The sequence below is a fragment of the Oncorhynchus clarkii genome, chromosome 22, assembly GCF_045791955.1.
Source record: "Oncorhynchus clarkii lewisi isolate Uvic-CL-2024 chromosome 22, UVic_Ocla_1.0, whole genome shotgun sequence".
NCBI classification, from domain to species: Eukaryota; Metazoa; Chordata; class Actinopteri; order Salmoniformes; family Salmonidae; genus Oncorhynchus; species Oncorhynchus clarkii.
In genome coordinates, this window is record NC_092168.1 from 33,027,585 (window position 1) to 33,041,138 (window position 13,554).

At 38.4% G+C, this 13,554-nt stretch overlaps 1 protein-coding gene across 24 annotated transcripts in view; it reads left to right on the forward strand.

The window, feature by feature from the left end:
* Positions 1-13,554, forward strand: part of LOC139380804 (titin-like) — a 178,849-nt gene that overhangs the window by 51,699 nt on the left and 113,596 nt on the right. For 4 of the 24 annotated variants that reach the window (XM_071123859.1, XM_071123864.1, XM_071123850.1 and 1 more), the window contains 5 exons: positions 99-366; positions 2,699-2,767; positions 3,233-3,289; positions 3,510-3,587; positions 10,369-10,437. In XM_071123859.1, the coding sequence (XP_070979960.1) occupies positions 99-366; positions 2,699-2,767; positions 3,233-3,289; positions 3,510-3,587; positions 10,369-10,437 (541 nt within the window). Of the gene's footprint in view, positions 1-98; positions 367-1,284; positions 1,312-1,679; positions 1,713-1,814; positions 1,860-2,198; positions 2,274-2,698; positions 2,768-3,232; positions 3,290-3,509; positions 3,588-3,764; positions 3,816-4,149; positions 4,291-4,499; positions 4,575-4,945; positions 5,108-5,396; positions 5,706-5,916; positions 5,995-6,104; positions 6,189-9,672; positions 9,757-9,883; positions 9,965-10,124; positions 10,218-10,368; positions 10,438-11,335; positions 11,375-11,982; positions 13,525-13,554 lie in introns of all 24 variants that reach the window. The other 20 variants (XM_071123857.1, XM_071123849.1, XM_071123855.1 and 17 more) reach the window with 13 other exon arrangements.

Below are 13,554 nucleotides of genomic sequence, written 5' to 3' on the forward strand. Positions count from 1 at the left end.
TTCCTAAAATATTAAGTGTTGGAACTATCTGAATACGTCCACTAAAATGTGTTAGGTTAGACAAAATATCCACTGATAATAATACTTTTTATCTACAGCCTGTCACTCTGGTGAGCGACATCGAAGACCAAGATACCACTCCATTAAGCACAGCAACCTTTGAGTGTGACATCAAGATCAACTACCCTGAGATCACCCTGTCCTGGTACAAGGGAACTCAGAAGCTTGACAACAATGACAAATATGAAATCAGCATTGTTGGTGACCGTCACATCTTGAAGATCAAGCAGTGTCAAACCAAAGACCAGGGCAACTACCGTGTTGTATGTGGCCCACATATCTCCAGCGCCAAATTGACCGTTGAGGGTAGGTACTCATTTATGTTTTTTGAGTCCTGATGAAAGAGATGTACGGAATTGTTTATACTGGGAATTGATCTATTTCTTAATCCCATACTAATTTACAGATGGAGATCAACAAGGTAAGGGACCATAGTTTGAACAAATAGTTTGGATTTAGGATATAATTTAGTTTGCCTCCAGGATATCACTTACTAACCTCTTTGCTGCTCGTATTGTACATGTCTTTGTTTGTTAGATTGTTCTTGTTCTTTATGTTTGACTTCTTTATGTTTTACTGCATTTAACATAGATATCGATATTTAAGATCCAACTTAAGAATCACAATTATATTTGTAATAAATGATTTTAAGAAAGGCTGTAACACTTAAGATAAAAAATTTTACTCATAGTTTTAAACAAAACCAAACTGCCAACGCTAAGAGTGATTCCCATGATCTGCTTTTAGCTGGCATAATTCACTTCACCAAACGCATCCGGAGCATTGAAGTGAATGAGAACCAATCTGCTACCTTCGAATGCGAGTTGTCCTTCGACAATGCTATCGTTACATGGTACAAAGACACTTGGGGACTTAAAGAGAGCCCAAAGTATAACTTCAGAAGTGAAGGCCGACGACACTTTATGACCATCCGCAATATAACCTCTGATGATGAAGGTGTGTAGATTTGAGTCAAGCAAATGTACTTTATAGTCGTACAAATAAAAATACAATCATGAGAAACTCAGCCATCTTCATTACGAATCCTGTAGGCGTTTACTCGGTGATTGCGCGGTTGGAAACCAACGGTGAAGCTAAAAGCACAGCTGAACTTTACCTTTCAGGCAAAGGTCTGTACATTTACTAGCTAGACATGCCTATAGGCATTTAAATACATCAATTATTATTCTCGTGTTATAATACCTTTACTTCCTCCTTTCACAGAAATTGAATTAGGAAGGGTTCCTTTTGGTGAGTATTATTTTCAAATTAACCAAATGCCAAATTAACAAATGTAGGACCAAATTTCAAAAATTCCCAAAGATCTTTTAAAGTACAGTAAAACCGCACGTCAACCTTGTTTGAACCAGAGTTTATAGGTTGGTCATTGCAATAGAAAACAACTGAAAATAATCACTGTGACAAAATATTTAGTAATTTTCTGTCTTTATGACATGAATATCAACATGAAATGTAAGGTATATTATTGGACAGGCTTTGTTGGATATGTGAGGTTTTACTGCCATAGCAAATAACCACCCCAATCTAATATTCTGTAAACATTAACCATGTGTATATTGTCAGATTATATGTATACTTATTTATTACAACACCCTTAGATGTCCCAGATTCATCAATACAAGCATACAAAGGTAAGATTGGCTCATGTTAATTGTTAAGTTGAACATTTACATAAACTAAAACTGGAATCTTTTATGGTACAATTAAGAATTTCTTCCGTTTTTAACCCAAAGAAGAATCAGCTGAATACTATTATGAAGAGAGGACAGAAATGAGAGGTACAATACCTTGTGATTTATCTTAATCCCACATGCGACTTCTAATACTTACTTAAATCCTTCATCCCTAATAAATACCTCATCCCTCATCAATACCTCATCCCTAATATTAAATACTTATCATCCTTTAGTTGGGCCTGTTGTTTGGGCACTTAAACTCATCACAAAAAATCTAACAATCCATCATCACTTCCTTATCATTCATTCTTTATTTCATTGTTTTTGTTTATTCATTGTAGTTTAATTGTTTTTAGTGTCACTAGTAAGATTATGTGTTTATTCTCTCATTCCAACAATGTATTATTGCAATTGATTATTATCATTTGATATACTAACTAGAATTTGAGCGAGAAATGCAAGAGAGTTGGGAAATGCAAGAAGAAAAGATAGAACTTCAGTTCTCTTCATACACAGGTATAATAATAGTATTCTGGAGATAACATGTATCAGTCGATAAAATAACAATAATTACTAAATATCTGCATATGGCAAGAAATCTCTCTGTTTGTCAACTGTAATAGGTTCAAAGGTTGTGTGTGTGTGTGTGTGTGTGTGTGTGTACTTTATGTATGTCATGTCAATGTTCCCTAGTTTTCTTGTACTAACACTTTCATTTTATCCCTCTTTTTGTGTTTCTTCAGTTGTTGTACTGTAAATACAGGATCATTGATTAATCCCTAATATCACCATTACATCTATTTAAATGTTGTATGACATTGTTGTTTCTTCTATCCTATTTGATGATTCGTTTTTTTAGGATATGTTATGTCAGTCCTACATTTGTTAATTTTAACTTCTTTAAATGCCCTTAGCTAAGTTTTTTCCTTGTTTTTCATCAGGAGAAAGGATACCCGTTGATGAAAGTGTTTCCAAAACTCAAGTGGGAACAAGAGAAGGAGTACCTAAAGGTATTGACACATAAGACAGCTTATGACTGTACGCTTATGGCTGTGAATTAAACTTATAAACATGCCAAAACCAATGTTACTTTGTAACTTCTCTTGAAAAATGGCCATTGGGTCTACATGTTGTCCAACCAAACTCTTTTGTCTGTCCAACTACTGTACATACCAGCTGTCGTCTGTGAGTCTGCCAATGTGCGGCAATATCTATTTGTATAAACATCAATTTAAATGTAAAGTGCTTCATTAACACAGTATTAATGCAACACCAAATTACTGCAGACAAAGCTTTGCAGTAGTATTAGCCTACTTACTAAGTTACTGTGTTTTTGTCTATTGGCATGTAAGGCAGTAGAGCTTGTGCAATAGTATTAGCCTACTTACTAACTTATCCCCTTTGTGTCTACTGGCACATATGGCAGTAGTATTTGTGCAGTAGTTAGTATTCTAATGAAGGAATTATCTTTGAAGTTCCTGAAGCATACAAGAAACCTGAGGAAAGGCCATCAGCTCCAGCTCCGACCAAAGGTATTCACATGACCCCCTGCTTCTAAGGTCATTCTTTCCTTTCTCTTTAATTCTATGTTGTTTGTCAACCATTCTTAATGACTGTTCATTTGTGTAAAACATTTTTGGTTTATGTCAAGTATGTTTGATGTCATCAGTTATGTAGGATGTAAGATCTACAATGTACAGCGTACTGTATGTGCAGAGAGAGACATTTAAACAGAGTCACAATGTTTTTAAGTACCTGAAGCAAGGAGGCCTCATGAAGAAAAGATCACTCCACTGGTTGAACATGAAAAGCCCTGTCCCACCCCTACAGGTACAGTAATGTTGTGTGTTTGTGTTACTTTATCTGTCCCTCGCTCTTTTCTCTGTCTGTCCTTTGTGTCTTTGTCTGTTGATCTCTTAATGCGAATAGCACGCTGATTGGATTCTTAGCATTTTAAATGTGTTTACTTTTATCAGATAAGTCTAGTACCTTTTTCATTTATCTTAGAAGAATATGTTGAACCAAAGCGGCCCATTTCACGACCAGAACCCAGCAAAGGTATTACACCTTTTTTTGTCAGCCAATGCTTTATATAAACTGTTTTTGATTCGTCTCATTTTCTGTGCGTGTTCAATGTGTCTTTTCTATGTGGTTTTATAGCATATTTTTTAATGTGTCTGTGGCTTGTCATTGTTTGTGGTTTGACAGTGGTGAAACATACTCACTGTTAGTCTCATCAATGCCTGTGAAGTAATTCACTTGAGAGCATTGGATCATTTCTTATTGAACTGTTTACTGTCATGTGTGTATTCTTGCTTTCTCTTAGTCTTACATCTTTTATAAGTATATTCTTTACATTTGCTAATGGTAGTGTTTCTGTATTACCTGAAAGATGTGCCTACACCCATACCTCATATGGCTACTGAGCCCAAAGTGGCCCCTGAGACAAAAATGGCACCTGCAGCTAGGGTTGAAGCTCAACCAAAGCCAAAACCCATTCCCACAAAGACACCAGAAGCTCCTCACCCCAAAGGTACTGTTATATATTGTCTTTATTGCTCTTTCCTACTCTTGTCCTTTTATGACATGTATGCACTATTTTTGTCCAAGTCAAACACAATGTCTTTATGTCTACCTGTGTTTATTGATGTTTGTAATGAGATATGTATGCATTCGTTTGTTTTGTTTGCTTCACTCTGAATTAATTATTGAGCATTAAAACAAAACAAATGTTCTTTAAAGTTCCTGAGGAATACCCCAAAGCCGAGCCCATTAGAAAGCCAGAGTCACCTCCACAAGAGGAAATTTCCAAAAAAGGTAAAGCTTCCAGTTTAGCAATAATGTTAACTCGTTGAAATATACTATACATCTTAAGCTGTGTTGTATGTACATGTCTTCTAAGTGTTGTGAACAAGCTATCTCTTCATTCTTATTTATGCTAACCTCTTTAGCTGTGTTTTTTTACTGTTCCAAATTCTCCCAAATTACAATTCTTAAATAATCGTATGGATAATTAGCAAGCAATATTCAAATCTGTAGAGTCAGCAATCCAAGATTTGTTTGGTTTCCTTAGCCACAGCTTAAACAAACCCAAATATTGGATTGCTGACTCAATAGGTCCATAGAATATGTGCTGGCAATTTGTGATTTGGGTGAATCATCCATTTAATCATAATGTTCTTAAAAAGTGCCAGAAATAATCCTCAAGAAAGAAGAACCCACACCTCAACCACCTGCAGCTAAGGTTGTTCCCAAAAAAGTACCAGAGATCACAAAGAAAGAAGAATCTGCGATTCCACCACCTAAACCTAAAGATGTTCCCAAAAAGACAGACACTACTCCAACAAAAGGTACTTGAAAGTCATATATCCTTGAGGGTATATGTACTCTTCTTATGCAATCCACAAATCTGATTGTTTCTTGATTTAAATAATGTGTTGTTTGCCAGTATGTTGAAGGTTTGTTTGTCAGAACTTGTTTTCTATAAGTTGTTGTCTTTTTGTGGTTATTTCTTGACTTAGCATGCTCTTTGTAAATGTGCAAAGCACTCGTTAGAGTGTGATTAGCACATACTGGTTTCTCTTCTTCATCCATCGATGATTTAAGTAGCAAAAAACAACTGACGAATGTCCTTTTAAGTTATCACGGATGTTAAAACAACGGAGAGGCCAAAGACAGATGCCGATAAAAAGCTGGAAACTAGCAAGCCTAGGCCAGTTGCAGCACCAACTGCACCAACACCAACAGATGCCGATAAAAAGCTGGAAACTAGCAAGCCTAGGCCAGTTGCAGCACCAACTGCACCAACACCAACAGAGGCAGCTAAAAAAACAGCAATGAGCAAATCAGAGCCAGTTGCAGCACCAAAGGAAGAGGCAGTTAAAAAGCCACAGCAAGCAACAAGCACGGCAGAGCCAGTTGCACCAAAGGAAATCCACACAGAGAAAGGTATATATTTCAACGTCTTTGGATATTGAAAATGCTGATGTTGTTAAAAAATGGTTTCCTTTCCATTTTGAACTCTTCTTTCATCTTCAAAACTCTTGGTAGTCTTTTGAACAGAATGAATTCCAGAAGATTCTGTTTATATTGTGTTTGTGCTGTCATGCTTGTACTGTATTGCGATTTGTTTGGTAATGTCATGTGTGTCTTAAAAAAGTTAAACAGAAGGATGAGCCGCCTGTGAGAACACCAGTAACTAAACCTAAAAAGGAGGATGAAGTTGCTGTCACAAAAGGTATGCTAGAAACCATGACTTCTCCTAAAGCACACGTTGGTACATACATGATTCTCAGTAACTTTGAGCTCCTTTTAGTGATTGCTTTTATTATTAACTTGTTTGAATAGAAGTCCCCCAGAAACCAGAGAAAGTTACTCCAGCTGCAAAATTAGAAGTCACACCTAAGCCCAAAGAAACCCCTGAAGTAAAAGGTATTGTACTGCATTACATGTGTTCTACAACTCTACATTCTAAAATGCAGTCATTACAGATCATTTGAAAGTCACATTTTGATATACATTGCATTCGGAAAGTATTCAGACCTCTTGACCTTTTCCAAATTTTGCTACTCTACAGGCTTATTCTAAAATTGTATTCATCAATCTACACACAATACCCTATAATGACAAAGCAAAATCAGGTTTAGAAATCTTTGCAAATTAAAAAAAAATAATAATAATAATAATTCACATTCACATAAATATTCAGACCCTTTACTCAGTACTTTGTTGAAGTACCTTTGGCAGCGATTACAGCCTTGAGTCTTCTTGGGTATGATGCTACGGGCTTGGCACACCTGTATTTGGGGAGTTTCTCCCATTCTTCTCTGCAGATCCTCTCAAGCTCTGTCAGGTTGGATGGGGAGCATCGCTGCACAGATATTTTCAGGTCTCTCCAGAGATGTTAGATCGGGTTCAATTCCGGCTTCTGACTGGGCCACTCAAGGACATTGAATGGCCACTCCTGTATTGTCTTGGTTGTGTGCTTAGGGTCATTGTCCTGTTGGAAGATGAACTTTCACCCCAGTCTGAGGTCCTGAGCGCTCTGGAGCAGGTTTTCGTGAATGATCTCACTGTACTTTGCACCGTTCATCCCCACAGCATGATGCCGCCACCACCATGCTTCACCGTAGGGATGGTGCCGGGTTTCCTCCAGACATGATGCTGCCACCACCATGCTTCACCGTAGAGATGGTGCCGGGTTTCCTCCATACATGATGCTGCCACCACCATGCTTCACCGTAGAGATGGTGCCGGGTTTCCTCCAGACATGATGCTGCCACCACCATGCTTCACCGTAGAGATGGTGCCGGGTTTCCTCCAGACGTGACGCTTGGCATTCAGGCCAAAGAGTTCAACCTTGGTTTCATCAGACCAGAGCATCTTGTTTCTCATGGTCTGAGAGTCCTTTAGGTGCCTTTTGGCAAACTCATAGCGGGCTGTCATGTGCCTTTTACTGAGGAGTGGCTTCATAAAAGCCTGATTGGTGGAGTGCTGCAGAGATGGTTGTCCTTCTGGAAGGTTCTCCCAACTCCACAGAGGAACTCTAGAGCTCTGTTAAAGTGACCATCGGGATCTTGGTCACCACCCTGACCAAGGCCCTTCCCCTCCGATTGCTCAGTTTAGCCGGGCGGCCAGCTCTAGGAAGGGTCTTGGTGGTTCCAAACTTATTCCATTTAAGAATGATGAAGGCCACTGTGTTCTTGGGGACCTTCAATGCTGCAGACATTTTTTGGTACCCTTCCCCAGATCTGTGCCTCGACACAATCCTATCTCGGAGTTCTATGGACAATTCCTTCAACCTCATTGCTTGGTTTTTGCTCTGACATGCACTGTCAAATGTGGGACCTTTTATAGACAGGTGTGTGCCTTTCCAAATAATTTCCAATCAATTGAATTTACCACAGGTGGACTCCGATCAAGTTGTAGAAACATGTCAAGGATGATCAATGGAAACAGGATGCACCTGAGCTCAATTTCCAGTGTCATAGCACAATTCAAAAAACCTGTTTTCACTTTGTCATTATGGGGTATTGTGTGTAGATTGATTTGAGAGAAAAAAATATTCAATCCATTTTAGAATAAGGCTGTAACGTAACAAAATGTGGAAAAAGTCAAGGGGTCTGAATACTTTCCGAATGTTATTCAAACACATTCACATCTTCCAGGCAACCTTTTATGTAAAAGTGTCTCTGTGTTTTACTGTCATCTTCTTAGTCACCGTTGTATGGTGCAAATCTTGAATTCATATTCTCTTCTTGTGCAAATCTTGAATTTGTGTTGTCTTTAAAGCCATCACAGTTCCTTCAACAACTGAGCTAACTGTAACAACAGAGACTGAAGCAAGGAAAGATGTTTCAGTGAAGAGGGATTCAGTAACTGAACAGCTGAAAGAAGTTTCACCAAACCTTAATTCAGCTTCTGAAGTGTGGCAAGAACTTTCAGTGAAGAAGACTTCAGTAACTGAAATGAGACAAGAAGTTTCAGTTAAGAGGGATTCCGTGACTGAAACATGGCAACAAGTTCCAGTGCAGAGGGATTCTGTGACTGAAGTGCCACAAAAAGTTTCAGTGAAGGTGGATTCAGTGGCTGAAAAGAGGCCAGAAGTTTCAGTGAAGAGAGAAGTTTCAGTGAAGAGAGATTCAGTGACCGAAGCACGGCAAGTAGTTGCAGTGAAGAAGGCTTCAGTAACTGAAGTAAGGCAAGACGTTTCAGTGATGAGGGATCTTGTGACTGAAGCAGGGCAAGTTTCACAGAGAACAGGTTTCATTGAGAAAATTTCCCTGGCAGAGGAAGTTAGTTTCAGAGAAGAGGTATCATATGGAGACAAAGCTATGATATATGAGAGAGAAAAGGAATTGACTCAGATAAACGTAAGGGATGATATTTCTTTAGAAGAGGAAGATATACAACAAACTGAGATAGTAAGGCAAGAAGTTCCAATAAAGAAAATAGATGATCAACCAATTCAAGCCATTGTTGCAAAGAAAGAGGAAGATGCAACCCAAAGAGATAGTATTAGACACATTGACCCAGCGACAGTGGTTCCACCAAAGAAATCAGCTACTCCTACCACTAAGAAAGAAGCTATCTTAAGTATAAAGGTTATTCCTCAAAGGAAAGTTGTCTCACCTAAGGTAGAAGCCATTCCTTCTAAGAAAGCTGTCTTATCTGAGGAAGAAGCCATTCCTTCTAAGAAAGCTGTCTTATCTGAGGAAGAAGCCAATGCATATAAGAAAGCTGTTTCACCTAAAGTAGATGTCATTCCACCTAAGAAAGCTGTTTCACCTCAAGTAGATGTCATTCCACCTAAGAAAGCTGTTTCACCTAAAGTAGATGTCATTCCACCTAAGAAAGCTGTTTCACCTAAAGTAGATGTCATTCCACCTAAGAAAGCTGTTTCACCTAATGAAGATGACATCCCGTATAAAACTAAAATATCACAGAAGACAATCAAACAAAAGGAAAAAGAAGAAGAAGAGAGAGTTCAGCCTCCAACACCTCACAAAGGTATTTAATCTGAGGGCCTCATTCTTATATATTGTCTGTCTGTCTTTGTGTATTCTTCTTACGTCTTTCATTGTTGGACTGTATATTGTCATGACTAAATCTTTGTGTTGTCTAAATATTGCATAATACTTTTTCTTGTCCAGACCAAAGGGTCGCCCCTGAAGTGGTCCCTGTTTCAATTACAGATACCACTCGTCCACAAGGTACTAAAGGGACTCTTACGTCTTCATCAAAAACTAAACTCTTACATCTTCTTGTTGTATTGTGTTTTCCTAAGTGTTGTCCTTAATGTTTCATGTCTCAATCTTCTTCAATCTGTTTCATTGTGTCAGTGTTTGTTTACAAATCTTAAACAAACCACAATAGTTTTTTCTTGAATGTGACATTGGTGTACTTGTATTTAAAGAACCACCAGAGGAGAAGAAAATCTCTCCTCCAACACCAAAGCCTTCACCTGCTCCCTATGTAGAAAAAGTATCATCCCCTGAAGGTAGTGTGTTTGTGTCATGCATGTTGTTTTCCTCAAATGATAGTCTGCTCTTTCAGTGTTTCTTTAATGAGTCTTTGGCCAAAGTGGTCAGTTCTTGATTGTGACCTTGGGGTACTTGTATTTAAAGCGACACCAGACAAGAAAATCTCTGCACCGAAGCCAAAGCCTTCAGATGCCCCCCATGTGGAGAAAGCTTCTCCCCCTGAAGGTAGTCTCTTATGTTTTTGTCATTCATGTTATGTTCTGTCACTGTTTGTGTTTGTTTAACAACTCTTAGCTCAAGCTGTCAGTTCTTAAGTGTTTGTTTAACAACTCTTAGCTCAAGTTGTCAGTTCTTGAATGTGACCTTAGAATACTTGTATTTAAAGTGAAACCAGTGCAGAAGAAAGCCTCCCCCCCACCACCTCAGATACCAAAGCCTTCACCTGCTCCTCTTGTAGAAACAGTGTCTCCTACTGAAGGTAGTGTTTCTGATGTTTGTTTCAATGTAGTTTTTTCTTAATGCCTATCTGCTCTATTAAATGTTTGTAGTTGGTGAGCAAATTTTAGCTCAAACCCTCTTGATTGTCCTGATTATGACCTTTGGCATATTTGTATTTAAAATGTCACCAGCTGAAAAGAGATCCTCCCCACCGATGAAAACGCCTTCACCTGTTTCACCTAGTGCTTCACCCCCTGAAGGTAGTCTTTTTTGTTTCTGTCATTCATGGTGTGTTCTTCAAATGTCTGTTTGCTCTAATTGACAGGTTCCTAAGAGCATGTGAGCCTCACACATGCTGCACTTAAGTAGTATGAGTGAACACACCTGTATGTATACAACATGTATACTTGCATTTTACACTGGCACTTAGAAACCAAATTTTATGTTGCTTCGTTTGTCTGTCTACTCTACAGCATACTTTTAAACCTTGTTAGAGGTTTATCTGTTTGTCTTTATCTTGTGATACCTACTCACTTGAAGTGTGTACTTCTAACAAAATGTGCATGCTTGATACTGCTTGCTTAGAATAAAGACACTTCTACACTCTACTGGTGTAATAACTAACAGTAGTTACCCTGTACAGGCTAGTAAGTACATGCAATACTCTTTTCTCAGAAAATATTGGCAATAGGGGTAAGTCGCATGCAACTGCCTGTACTTACACACCTGCTACAGAGCCATTACATTTCAAAAAGTCTTCACCAATGTGAAAAGGAATACATTGCTCAAATCATCAAAAGTCAACATATTGCATGACACACTTCTTCCTCTAACCCAAATATTGATACCCCTGCTTCTTGTAGTGTATATATGTACATAGTACATGTTTGATGTATATGGCTGTAAGAGATGTGTATAATCTTTATGACATGGGTAACGTCCAATGTATGTATAGTGTATATGTTGAGTGTGTAATGTACAGTGTTAATTGTATACAGCTATACTGTGTGTCGAAGTACATTTTCCCCTCTTATAAGACAGTTTATCACATCCTATCCTAGTGATTAGCCACAAACGTATGGGTGCTTTCCCGAATCCCTTACAATATATTTTCATCCTATACCTTAACTGGAATCTTACATTCCTACATTCCTACAGATAAGGGCCCTGTAACAGCACCCGGGGGAGCTGGCAAAGGTAAGATTGCAACAATATATCAAAGGGTAGAACACAATAACAAGATATCAAAGGGTAGAACACAATAACAATATATCAAAGGGTAGAACACAATAACAATATATCAAAGTGTAGAACACAATAACAATATATCAAAGGGTAGAACACAATAACAAGATATCAAAGGGTAGAACACAATAACAATATATCAAAGGGTAGAACACAATAACAATATATCAAAGGGTAGAACACAATAACAATATATCAAAGGGTAGAACACAATAACAATATATCAAAGCATTATTTTTAACCTAGTAATGCAAAACATAGATAGTAAACAGATTAAGAGATCAAACATTAAAAGATAGCTTTATCATTTGATCAATGAATTACTCATTTAAATACATGATAGATACCAGTTTACTTTACTTGGGAAAATGTCTGTTTAACTTGTCTGTTTGAAAATATGTCCCGTGAACTGTCCTAAATCTTTTGTTGCCGAGTGAATGTGGAGTGCACAGTATTGCTGTAAAATGTTTAATATTGGAGTCCTTTGTTGTTTTGTGATGCAAATGAATAATTGTTGGTCGTTGCTCTCTGTCTTAAACAAAATCTTACAAAAGATTCAGCAAAAACAACTGCGGTGCCAACGATTATTAAGAAAAAGTGTAGAATTCCTGTTCTGAAGGAAGAAAAACTTGAAATGCCAACTTTGAAGAAAGTGACCAGAATTTCAAAGGACACTGAGGAAGAGCAGGATATCATTAAGCTGAAAAGGGTGCCACAGATACCCTCAGAAGAAGAGACAGTTGAACCGGAGGTTCCGACCCAGGAAGCCTCAAGGACCATAGTTGTTGAAAGTTACGAGAGAGAGGAGTATATGTTTGAAACAACAGAAATAGCTGAGAGAACCTCAGTATACGTTAAGAAGCCAATTGAACAGGTGGAATTTCACAAACCTAAAGAAGTTGCATCAAAAGATTCTACTGAGGAATCTTTGGTTCACCTGAAAAAATCCCAAAAGGTTCTGAAAGATGTCCAAGTAGAGGAGAAAATGGGTTTGAAGAAAACACCAAAGTTGCTGAAAGAAGAATCACCTGGCCAACCTAGTTTATCTCTGAAGAAGGTATCGAAATTGCCATCAGACGAGAAAGAGCAAGAAACTGTCAAGCTTAAACCATTTGAAAAACCTGCTAAACCGGGAACTGTTGAGCAAGAGAAAGACAAAAAAGACACTGAATCCAGAGCTGCTTATGATATAAGTGAGAGACCACAAAGAGATGAAGCAGTTAAAGAATCCGTTTCTGCTCCTATGAAGAAATCTGAAACCATCTCAAAGGATACGAAAGAGCCACAGGCAGCCAAATTTAAACCAGTGGCCAAAGCTCCTGAAGATGAACACGTCGAAGAGTTTGACAAACCACTGACAAAGGTGAAGACAATTCCTTCGCAGGAGCAAGAGAAGGAAGAAGTTAAATTGAAGCCATTTTCTAAGTCACCAAAAGCTGAAGCTGTGAAGCCTGAGAAGGAGCCTGAGAAGAAGAAAGAGGCTGAAAAACCTCTTTATCAAAAGCCAAGTCCTCCAAAACCAGTACCTGTAAAGAAAATTGAAAAGAGTCCTCAAGAGGAAAAACCAACACAGTTAAAAAAGGTGGAGCTTGTGCCTAAAGAACCAGAAGAAAAAGAAAAAGACAAACCCTTAAAGCATGAAGAGACACTTAAGAAAAAGGTGGAACTGAAAAAGACTCCTTCGCCTAAGGTTGAAAAACCAAAGCCAAAAGAAATTGAAAAAATTATTATGGAGAGGAAGCCCAGTGCAGAACGCACCAAAAAGCTGCCTAGACAGGTTTCACCTAAAGATTCATTTGAAGGTGTTACCCTAAAAAAGGTTCCAAAGAAAATATCACCAGAAGAGGAAGCACCACATAAAACTGTTAAAGAGAAGGTGCCAGCAATGAAGGAACTGTCCCCTGTACAGTTACGAAAGATTTCAACTCAGTTGGAGGAGGAAGTCTTTGAGGAGGAGCCAGAGAAGGAGCTGGAATCTGACAATGAAGGTTGGGGATGGGAACTTGTCCCTCGAGATAGTTCTGGGTCCACAGAAGACTGGGGAGAGGAACCTTTGGAAGGTGATGCACGTGAGACCCCTGGAATGCCAGGTGCCAGCAGAGGTGAGATTATGGCTGCTGAAACTTACCACT